Source organism: Carcharhinus amblyrhynchos, chromosome 11 (genome assembly GCF_965287045.1).
Source record: "Carcharhinus amblyrhynchos chromosome 11, sCarAmb.v2.hapA, whole genome shotgun sequence".
Classification (NCBI taxonomy): domain Eukaryota; kingdom Metazoa; phylum Chordata; class Chondrichthyes; order Carcharhiniformes; family Carcharhinidae; genus Carcharhinus; species Carcharhinus amblyrhynchos.
Window position 1 is genome coordinate 21,443,645 of NC_137334.1, and position 12,420 is coordinate 21,456,064.

General features: G+C 40.5%; 1 protein-coding gene across 12 annotated transcripts in view; it reads right to left on the minus strand.

Moving 5' to 3' along the window:
• hdac4 (histone deacetylase 4) overlaps window positions 1-12,420 on the minus strand; it is a 399,164-nt gene that overhangs the window by 42,959 nt on the left and 343,785 nt on the right. For all 12 annotated transcript variants that reach the window (XM_080198750.1, XM_080198749.1, XM_080198751.1 and 9 more), the window contains 2 exons: window positions 8,369-8,415; window positions 638-745 (listed from right to left, as the gene is read on the minus strand). In XM_080198750.1, coding sequence (XP_080054876.1) covers window positions 638-745; window positions 8,369-8,415 — 155 coding nt within the window. The remainder of the gene's footprint in view (window positions 1-637; window positions 746-8,368; window positions 8,416-12,420) is intronic.

Sequence of the window (12,420 nt, forward strand, 5' to 3'; positions counted from 1 at the left end):
TCAACAGTGCAGCACTCTGCAATACTGCACAGGAGTGTCAGTGTGGATTATGTACACAAGTCTATGGAGTGGAGCTTCAACTCTCAAAGTCCCGTGCCATGTATCTAATTAGAATCATAGAATCTCTTCAGTGCAGAAGGAGGCCATTCAGCCCATTGCACCTGCACCCACTACAATCCCACCCAGGCCCTATCCCCATAACCCCATGCATTTACCCTAAATTACCCCTGAAACTCAGGAGTAATTTAGCATGGCCAATGCGCCTAACCAGCATGTCTTTCGAACCGTGGGAGGAAACCCATGCAGACACGGGGAAAACATGCAAACTCCACACAGACAGTGACGCAAGGCCGGAACTGAACCCGGGCCCCTGGCGTTGTGAGGCAGCAGTACTAACTACTGTGCCACCCATAAAAGAGCTACCGCTGAGACACGTAATACAAACAACCCAACTTGTCAAGAACATAAAAAGATGCAAGAGAAATTTAGACCAGATGATGAAACATGTTAGTACAGTATGAATTTGTAAATGCTTCTATTCAGTAACCCGGACCCAATGGCAGAACTTCCAACATCCAGGTGACTTTCCCGTTTCATAACTTCCCATTTAATTGCTAAAGTTAGGGAAAAGACTCACCTTCAATTCCTTAGTCGCCACTTTAAAAACAAGCTCAATCACACAGCCCACTGCCAAGCGTGCAGCACTCGATGAGTGGATCTCATTCCAGATTGTATCGCTGTCAACCTGACCAACAAAACAAAAAGCTCCATAATTAACAAGAGGGCTAACATAAACACCAGTCACATTTTAATTAAGGTATCTGGAGCAATGCTGCCTTTTAAATACAGACAATAAATAAAGGATTATAACAGCTTAATGAGAATAGTCAGGATATCACAGCAATATAAAGTTAATTTATTAGCGTCACAAGTAGGCTTACATTAACGCTGCAATGAAGTTACTGTGAAAATCCCCTAGTCGCCACACTCTGGTGCCTGTTCAGGTACACTGAGGGAGAATTTAGCACAGCCAATGCAGCTAACCAGCACGTCTTTCAGACTGTGGGAGGAAACTGGAGCACTCGGAAGAAACCCACGCAGACACGGGGAGAACAAGCAGACTCTGCAGACAGTGACCCAAGCTGGGATGTGAACCTGGATCCCTGGCACTGTGAGCTAGTGCGCTACCACTGTGCCACCCATAAAACAACCCACAGGGTGTTCAAGTGACTTGTGTGAGGTTACTGCATTATACCACAACAAGGACCCTCCCGAGAGAATCAAATTATGGTGAAACAGGAATCCAACAAATGAAATGCTGAACCACATTCTCAGTTATGTACAAACCCAGTGCTTAATCAATAAGCATTAATCTCACGCTTGCAACACCTAGGCATAACATTGCTTTTATTTAGTTGTAGAACATAATAATGGCAGGTTATGACAAGATACCAAGGTATAATTTTTAATCACCATCTCCTCAACGACTAACTGTTTATAAAGTAATTTAATAATTTTGTATTAGGGACCTGGAATTTAATCTGGAGACTAAATACAACTTCAATCAATACTAATGCTGCATTGAGATTCAGACACAAAATATCACTGAGACACATATGTACATAGTACATCAAACACAGCTTATGTTATGCCAGGAGGCAGTAGCTGAGTGACTATCACTGCTTCATTTACTCAAACAAATCTGTCCTGCACCTGTGAAACCTCCTTTTTAAAGCACATACTCAAACACAAGTCACGTTGTTATTTCATTTTCGTTTCAAATTGACAGCTGATTTCAATCAAGATGCACAGTTTAAACGTTATAAAGTAATTCACAGCATGGCATAGACTCGATGGGATGAATGGTCTCCTCCTGTGCCATAATGATCCTATATAACATTGTGATTTCATTTTCAAAGGTTAAATGCCTGATTTTTCAAGAATTTGACCACAATGACTCTAACTTCACTTTGCGGTCAAGTGTGAGAAATACTGATCTGATACAGGTCCTGGTCAGGGCTGAACAAGATAAAATCTCTTGCCTGCAACTGAGGTCTGCAGCCTTCCGTATCTGGGTTCGTTTTGCATCCTAATTGATGAAGTGACCAGAATGGAAGTGGGGAGTGAGCAAGAGAGGAAAGGGAAACTGCTGGCAAATGTATCTTTAGATGACACTGAAATACAGTAATGTAAACTTTACTCTGTAGTGTGGGCAGGGCTCTGAGCAAGCACCAAATTAAAGTAGGTAATTTAGCTTATTTTCAGAATCTAATTGCTTTTGCTCCATATTGATTTTTAAACAAACAATTGTTTGACTAAATGTGCATAATATCAAACAAAATTTAACTTGGATGAGGCAATACAAGTGATTTTAATTTTCCAGTTAAAATATATATACAGCACCTTTAACAAAATAAAGTGTCTCAGGGAGCATCATCAAACTAACTGACACCAAGTTACTTAAGTAGTTAAAAGTTTGATCAAAGAGGCAAGGTTTATGGAGTGTTTAAGTTTTAGAGTTTATTTATTAGTGTCATTAGTATGCTGGCATTAACACTGCAATGATGTTACTGTGAAAATCCACTGGTCGCCACACTCCAGCGCTTGCTCGGGTACACTGAAGGAGAATTCAGCATGGCCAATGCACCCTAACCAGCATATCTTTCAGAGTGTGGGAGGAAACCACAGCACTCGAAGAAAACCCATGGAGACATGGGGAGAATGCACAGATTCCATACAGACACGATTCAAGCTGGGAATGGAACCCAGGTTCCTCCCACTTTGAGGCAGCAGTTCTAAGAAGCAGCTTACAGAAGGAAAAAGATAAATAGTTACAGCACAGGAGGCCATTCCAGCCACCATGCCTGTGCTGGCTCTCTGCAACTCACTCCCATGCCATTTTCTCCTGTAGCCCTGCAATTTTTTTTCTGTAGATAATGATTCAATTCCCATTTGAAAATCATGATTGATTCCACCACACTCGGACTGCATTCCAGATACAAACCACTCACTATGAGTAAGAAATTTTCCCACTTTCTTCTTTTCCCCTTTTGCTAGTCACCTTAAATCAGTGCCCTCTTGTTCTCAAACCTTTCCCCAACAGAAAGAGTATTTCCCTATCTACTTTGTCCCGGCACACTGATGAAGGAAGAGCAGTAGATGTAGTATATATGGACTTCAGCAAGGCATTTGATAAGGTGCCACACGCAAGGCTTATTCAGAAAGTGAGGGGGCATGGGATCCAAGGGGACATTGCTTTGTGGATCCAGAACTGGCTTGCCCACAGAAGGCAAAGAGTGGTTGTAGATGTGTCTTTTTCTGTATGGAGGTCGGTCACCAGTGGAGTGCCCCAGGGATCTATTCTGGGACCCTTGCTCTTTGTGATTCTTATAAATGATCTGGATGAGGAAGTGGAAGGATGGGTTGGTAAGTTTGCTGATGACACAAAGGTTGGAGGTGTGTGGATAGTGTGGAGGGATGTCAGAAGTTGCAGCAAGACACTGATAGGATGCAAGACGGGGCGGAGAAGTGGCAGATAGCGTTCAACCCAGATAAGTGTTTCATTTTGGCAGGTCAAATAGGATGGCAGAATATAGTATTAATGATAGGATTCTTGGCAGTGTGGAACATCAGAAGGATCTTGGGATCCAAGTTCATAAGATGCTCGAAGCAGCTGTGCAGTTTGAAGCTGTGGTTAAGAAAGCGTATGGTGTACTGGCCTTCATCAATCCAGGAACTGAATTTAGGAGTCGAGAGATAATGTTGCAGCCATATAGGACCCTGGTCAGACCCCACTTGGAGTACAGTGCTCAGTTCTGGTCCCTCATTACAGGAAGGGTGTGTAAGCCATAGAAAAGATGCAGTGGAGATTTACAAGAATGTTGCCTGGATCGGGGAGCATGACTTATGAGGGTAGGTTGAGGGAGCTTGGCCTTTTCTCCTTGGAGAGATGAAGGATGAGGGGTGACCTGATAGAGGTATACAAGATGTTGAGAGGTATTGATCCAGTGGATAGTCAGAGGCTTTTTCCCAAGGCTGAAATGCTTGCCACAACAGGACGTAGGTTTAAGGTGCTGGGGGCTAGGTACAGAGGAGATGTCAGGGGTAAGTTTTTCACTCAGAGCGGCGGGTGCATGGAATGGGCTGCCGGCAGCAGTGGTGGAGGCGGATTCGATAGGGTCTTTTAAGACACTTTTACAGAAGTACATGGAACTTAGTAAGATAGAGGGTTATAGGTAAGCCTAGTAATTGCTAAGGTGCATAATTGCACCTTAATGTCCCTTAATTGCTAAGGGACATATTCAGCACAACTTTGTGAGCTGAAGGGCCTGTATTGTGCTGTAGTTTTGTTATGTTCGATCTCAAGATTTTGAGAACCTCTAAACTCTTTTTGCAACTTTCTCTTCTCGAACAGCCCCAGTCTCCCAGTCTCTCCATGTTAATTGAAATCCCTCAATCTTGTTAACTACAATCTCCAAGATGTTGATGATTGGGGTCTTGGCGATGGTAGCACCCTTAAGGGTCCTTAAAGAGATGGATAGGTTATCTTTGTAAATTTGTTCGGTCACCACAATATGTAGACTGAATCACATAACACTCAAGAATCGGCCTACGTGGTCATGAGATTCCTCATGTTCCTGGTCGACCATTAGCATGTAAACTTGTGAGACAGGTTTAACTGCTTGGGAAAAGTAGCAGTAGATGGGCATATTTTTAAAATTATGGAATGTGGGCATTACTGATCGACATTTGTTGCTCATCCCTAGTGACCCTTGAACTGAGTGCTTGCTACAGTAATTAAGAGATGACCACATTGCTGAGAGTCTGGAGTCACATGTAGGCCAGACCCAGTAGAGAGAGGCTGAGCTTAGGGCCTTGGCAGCTGTAGCATGGCCACCAATGGTGGAGCGATTAAAATAAGGGATGTGCAAAAGGCCAGAATTAGAGAGCACAGTGATTTTGGAAGTTTGCAAAGTTGATGGAGGTTAGAGATAGGGGAGGGTAAAAGCTGTTGAGGGAATTGAGCACAAGGAGAATTTTAAAATAGAAGCACTGCCAAACTGGGAATCAAAGTAGCCAAGTGAGCACCCAGGTGAAGAGAACTTGGTGTGAGGTAAACAAGATTAGTTTAAATTATCAGAGGTTGGAAAACCTTATGCAGGTCAGGAAAGCCTGTGGATATACACTGCTTATTTTAAACATTTAATAAAAGTGGCTGCAGCAACAGGTGAGCTTAGACCACTGATGGTACAAGAGTCAGAAGAATATGATTGGATCGTGAGCATGAAAGAGGTGTTTATTGCAGGCAGTAAATATGAATCTGCTGAGATAAGTGAGGAACAATTTTGGAAATGCTACCTTGTTTCATCATTTTTCACAGCCCCTTGAGAAAAGTGGCTAAATTAAGCAGTGGCACAGTGGTTAACATGGCTGTCTCAAGGACCCGAGTTCGATTCCTGGTTTGGGTTGCTGTCTATATGGAGTCTGCACATTCTCCCCGTGTCTGCATGGGTTTCCTCCCGGTGTCCTGGTTTCCTCTCACATTCCAAAGATTATGCTGATTTGCCCCTTAATGTCTAGGAGACTAGCTAGGGTTAATACATGGGTTTATGGGGATAGGGCCTGCATGGGATTGTGGTTGGTGCAGACTTGATGGGCTGAATGGCCTCCTTCTGCACTGTTGGGATTTCATTATTTCTTTCTATTTCTATGTTAGAGACAATTGCACAGAACATCCAGATTTCTGATGAGGGTTGAATGTTGAGAGAGATGTTATTCGACTGTGGTCCACCTCAACAATTAAGCTGACTGAATATTTTTCTGAAGCTCCAAAAGCCAGCACTGTTGTCTTAAGCACCCAGGACCCTGGTTTGATTCCCGGCTTGGGTCACTGTCTCTCTGGAGTTTGCACGTTCTCCCTGTGTCTGCGTGGGTTTCATCCCACAGTTCGGAGACATGCTGGCTAGGTGTATTGGTCATGCTAAATTCTCCCTCAGGTGTACCTGAACAGACGCCAGAGTGTGGTGACTAAGGAATTTTCACAGTAACTTCACTGCAACATTAATGTAAGCCTACTTGTGGCAATAATAAATACACTTGAAAAAAAAACTTAGGGGAGAGTACAGGCCCAGTGAGAGAGGAGAGATGAGATCAGGTAAAAGCAAAAATCACTCAGGTGAATTGCAGGCTGGTGTCAACTGGAAAAATCCAAACATAAAATACATTGCTAGGTACACATGGGTTCTTACTCAGGAACGGCAAAATGTGAAAATGAGGGAAGAAAATGTATCTATATGCTGCATTCCTATCAAGTATTCTCCCATAATATGCCTGAATTTCAGCAAGTGAAAATGTTGATGCCTTGCGCGTTATATATATATATAAAAAAAAGCTTTGAAAGAAAACCGTCAAGAACTATTTCCTGTGTAGATAACAAAGGTCTGGCGTTAAGTGAAACCACAACGTATCTGTACACGAGTAAACTATTTAACGTAAAAACATATGCTGGGCCCACTTCCATTCACACACACACTAAGCCTAATGTTTTTATGCCTCTCTCAATTCTTTTGTTTAATCGAGCAGATTGAGAGAATGGTGAACATTAGCTCTGCGAAGTTCGCACTATCGTGACAAGTTGGCATTCTACTGCTGCTCTGTCTTTTACAAACAACTCAACTCAGAAAGAAATGAAGCCACCTTCATTCATCTCCACAGCACTTGTCTTACAAAACACCAGATGAATCAAACTCTATTTGTGGAACAAAGTGAATAAACTTTTGTTTTTAAATTAAAGCTTTAAAAAGTATGAATTTTAATGGTGGTTGCCAGCACTCTGAGCAAATTCAACCAAAGAGATAAACTGCTGCCATGGGACGTTACACGGGAAATAGTTCTGGACATTTTTTCAAAGCTTTTTGTATTTTTTTTTATAAGCATTCCCATTTGTTGAAACACAAGCGTTATTATGGGAGAATGATTGATAGAAATAGAGCAAACAGATGTGAGTTTTTACTCTCATTCTAACATTATTTTACAATTATACAACACTTGCATTTATGAATCAGTCAAAACAACATTTTAAATATTAAAATGTTGGATCTTCAAAAATATTGCTCAAACAATTCTAATCAAAATAGGGAAAGGGAGCACAACTATTAAAAGTTTTGATCAATACATTTAAGACACAGCAAAGTTGTTGCATTTACATTCCAAGTGTTAAAGCAAGGCAGAGATGCACTAAGTTTTCAAAAGGAATATATAAACTATGACTTATTCTCACACTAAACAGAATAACTTGGAAAACAATTGACTAAATTTGTCCATAAGAAAAATGAATCCATTAATTATTTTATCCTTTATGTTAAGGCACTATATAACTCTTGTAACAGTATAGAATGTTTATCCATTGTGCAACTGAACTCTAGACATCACAAAGTTAAACTGTATGATCTGTGCTGACTTATCCTAGCCCAGATGAGGTAATGGTATACACACATAGCAACTGGTCTCAGCAGCCCTCATTTGGCGAGGACAAAATCAGGGTTCGTACAGCAGGTTATAAATCAGCTATCCTCTTCCAGAAGTGTGTGCATCGATGATGGTGAGGACAATATTTGGTTAATATGCGACAGCCAGCAAGACTGCTGATGCAGCCAGTTATGAATAATGGCCATTCAAGTGAAATATTTTTCATAGTAACTTCATTGCAGTGTTAATGTGAGCCTATTTGTGACATTAATAAATAAACTTCTTACAAACTTTAAACTTTACTGTATCCAATTAGGAGACAACACTTTCATAAAAATGCTTCAGGGTGGGGGAAGAAATTGGCAAGAAAAGAATTGGACTCCCTTTATTTTCTCCCACTGCCAAGTATCATTTGTGACTAAGGGAGACATGCAAACAAGTCCCATGCAGCTAGTTATGTTGGCCTGAATTGGCTGCTATATGTTGGGAGGACAAAGTTCTCTCCCACCCTGTGGAAATATAGCCAACCACTGCTAAACAATTCCTCCCTGCTGAGGAAGGGGACTGAACTAGATGGTGGAATCAGGGCATTTACCGAGTGAATCCATACCCACTCACTCTGTGCAACTTTGCAACTGCCTGCTCCAAGGTGCGATCAGGAACAGCATTTAGTTATCATTCAATTTCCCTGAATCTATTCCCTGAACAATGTCACACATATTGCAGTTGTGGTTTAGCCAACATTCCTAGCACAGCAAACCTTGAATTCCTGTTTATGGGGCAACATCTGTTCTCAATTATGTGCTGAATAGAAGTCAAAGCAACAATTTATATTGCCGCTGAGATGGAAAGAACAAACAAGGCATTATTTACGCATTTTAAAAGGGGAAAAAAAACTTACTCCAAGACCGCCACAAGGAAGCACAACAAACATTGGGGTGACGGAACCTGTGGAATAATATTTAAAAAGAGCATTTGGTTAACAGTACCAAGATAAATCATAATGTTTGCAGCAATGCTGTAATTCCAACTCAGTGGTGGGGATTACCAATACACATCAAAGTCTACAAGGTGTATCTCCACCTAATTCTGTGTTAATTCCCTTTACTGGCGCCTCGGGGCCATGCAAGAACTACTTTCACTGAAACAGCTCCTCAATTTATTCACTGTGAATAAAAATTCAAAGTTATTTGCCTTTCTTTCAATCTTTTTTATCATTGCTGACTGATACTTAACTGGTTCATAGTTTACATACTATGCAAAACAAGATAGAAACTCTCAATAAAGTACTGGTAACTATGTAAATTAACAGATGTTTATGCACTCCAGGGGATTCTGGATTCAAACCTAAATACTTGTTTGTATAAGAGCAATGAACAAAGTATTTTTTTAGGACCTACCACAACAGAAACAACCTAATTTCCTGAAACACTACAGTGCATGATTCCATAATATATACCCATAATTAAGCTAAACAGGAATGCAACACCACCAGATGCTGGGGTCTGAGGCCTCCTACTTCTTTTCGTAAACTACCAATTAAGGAAATGACATCGGTTATGGGTATTTTCACATTTAAAGGCAGTATCTGTGCTGCAATTAAGCATCAGAAAAGTCAATTTTGAAAATTTAATTTCACTAAATCAAAAAAAAACCCCAAAAACAGATTGTTTTTACTTAAACTAAGGTCTCCTCGCATTGGAGCATACGGCTGATGTACGCATTCCAACAGGTGTTTCAGCAAGGAGAAAAATACAATTGGACATTTGACAAATAGGTGGTTGATGGGCTGTGGGAGTTTTAACAGGGAGAAATATCTCTGAGCTGTGAAAGCAAATATCCAAGACTACTTTCCAGTTTCTAAGTAAATAGAAATTGTTTGGTTTTCCTTTCTACTCATTTCCTTGGAAATAGGAGTTTAAACACATGCAGAGGGAGACTGCTTCCTCTTATGGGAAGAGTATAACTGGAGACCATCAAAATAAGATAGTTACCAAGAAATCCAATAGGGAATTCAGAAGAAGCTTCCTTACCCAAAGTGTGGTCAGAATGTGTAACTTGTTACCACAGGGAGTGGTCGAAGTGTAGACGTATTTAAGGAGAAGTTAGGCAAGTATTTTAGAGAGAAGGGAATAGATACAATGAGATTTAGATGACAAAAATTGAGAGGAACCTCAAGTGCACATGAGCACCATTGGTTGGGGTAAAAGGCCTATTTCTCTGTTGCCAACCCTATTTAAACTGTAATACTACTTCTGCAATCTCTCCTTTCCTGCTCTATGAATGGTATGCTTTACCTGTATAGCATGCAGGAAACAATACTTTTCACTGCATACTAATACCTCACAATAATAAATCAAATGAAATAAACCGCTGCAAATGGAACTGGTACCACAACCTTTAAATGCATTTAGCAACTTCTCGTTTTAAATTGGTAGACTTTTTTGGTTCAGTCTATAGCTGGTGATTCTTTTCTTCCTAACAAAAGTGTTCTTGGGAGCAAATATGAAAGTGGTTGCTAGCATACAATGGTTTATTTCAATTCAAATCGAGTAGAGAGGGGTAAAGGAAGTAGAGATGGAAGGAACCAAGTATGGGAGATGATGGTAAGGGGAGCTTCTTTGGAACTGATTTGAAAACAAAAAAAAAGAGTGCAAAGGAGTCTGAGTAAGTTAGAAAGACGAACAACAAACAATAATGAAAATGACAGACAAAAGCAGCACAAATGATACTGTAAATAAAATGCTTATGGACAAAAAAATAGAGCCCATGCTACACTATACAGATACCCAGAAAACAAATGGATATCTAAATGAAGCAAGTAGGAAAGGCAGAAATATTTATTGCAGAAATGTGCTGAAAATGCTTTTCATACAGGTTATATTTTAGTTAAATGGATTCTATCACAAAGTTCAAAAGCAAAAGGTGAATCTGAATATTGGAAATCAAAATTCGACATTGTTACATCTTGCAACAACCTTCTAGACAATTAGTGTTTCTCAAACCAATGTAAAAACTTAAATATGACTTATAATTTTATATATAGTTTTAAAATTTTGATCATTTAGTTAATTACCGAATTACTGATTCAGGTACTGAGACGTGGAAATTATGATATAGTAATAGAATTACTCAGTTATCAGAAGTGACTAAATTAATAAAATATGAAACCTAGAAACAAAATATTATCAAACAGAAAATATAAGCCCTCATCCAATTATTTCTAATTCCACTGGGCCTTTTTTCAAAAAGAAAATAGGTTTGATTAATTTTTTCAATATTTTCTAAGACACAATTTGTTTTTCTCCTTCCCTGCTTCCATCATCCACTCTGAACAATCACTGAAAACTAGATTAAAAGGTTGGAACTCCAGCGCCCCAGACAAGGTTAAGCAACGATGGAATAGTTGTCTCCAAACATGCAGGAATAAACTCAATCGCTCTCCAACAAGTGCAAGGATCTCATGGACTTTGTTACTAAGATCAAGACCATCTAAACAGCTGCCTCTGCCACTTCCCTCCCTTCCAGTAAACCACCTGGATAATCTCTAAAGTTCCCCTTTTCCCTAAACTCTCATCTTTCTCCAGTTTCTCCCTTATCTCCCCTAATGCCTCCTCAGAGCTCATCTTGTCTAGGAGATCCACTTCATGCTCTTGGCCCTATTCCCATTAAACTGCTGATGACCTAAGCTCCCTTACTGGCTCCCATGTTGGCTTATATTGTTTGTAGTTTTCCCTATGCAGACACTAACCATCATTTATTGAAATCTGCCATGGCCTTTCCTCTCCTCAGAAAACCAACACTTGACCCCACCGACAATGCAAACTACTACCCCATCTCCAGCCTCTTTGTCCCCTCTCAAGTGCTTGAACATGTTGCTGCCTCATCCATTCATCCAACATCCAATCCCATCCTTCCCACAACCACATATTTGAATCTCTCCAATCTTGCCTCTGCTACTGCACTGAAATAGTTTTGATGGAAGTTACAACTGAGATCCTCTGTGTCTGAAAGAAAGATAAACTTCCCTCCCGGCCTTCTCGATTTGCTGCATCCTTTAACACAGTTAACCACACCATCCTCATCCAACACCCCCCCCACCATCATCTAGCTGGGTGGGAACATGCTCACTTGGTTCCATTCTTATTTGATTGGAGCTAGACGATCTGTGCAATGGATTGTCTTCCTGCTTCAACAGTTACCTCTGGTGTTTCCCAAGGATCTATCCTTGATTTCTTTCCATTTAATATTTACACAACACCCCTGACCGATAGTGTCTGTTTTCGCACATATGTCAACAATACCCAGCTGTAAAGTACCAACATCCCTCAACTCCTGCACTGTTTGTCAATTATCGCTGCTTGTCCAACATGTGGTACTGGATGAGGGGAGATTTTCTCCAACTAGATATCAGGAAGACAAAAAGCAGCATCTTCCGTCCACTTAAACTCTGTTCCCTGGCTATTGATTCCATCTCTCTCCCTGGAAAATATCTGAGGCTGAACCAGACTGTTTGCAAATGTTTGTCATATCTGACCATGTAACTGCGCTATTACACAGATTGCCTATTTTCATCTCAAAATTGCCTGCCCATGCCTCAACTTGTGCTGCTGAAACACTCACCCATGCCTCCATTACCTTAACATTTGTCTATTCTAACTAGGGTCAACTTCCTATATTATACTGATTGTAAACTTGAGGTCATCCTAAACGCAGCAAGCATCCTTACTCATACCAAGTCCTGTTTACTTGTCACTCTTGTGATCACTGATGCACTTTAGTTTCTGGTTTAACAATATTGCAATTTTAAAATTATCATTCTTGCTCTCAAAATCCTCCATGACCTCACCCCTATTTTTTTTGGCCCCTTCCAGCCCCACAATCATCTGAAGTATCTGCAATCATCCAATTCTTGAGCATCTGCAAGTTTAATTGGTCCAGCACTGGGACCGT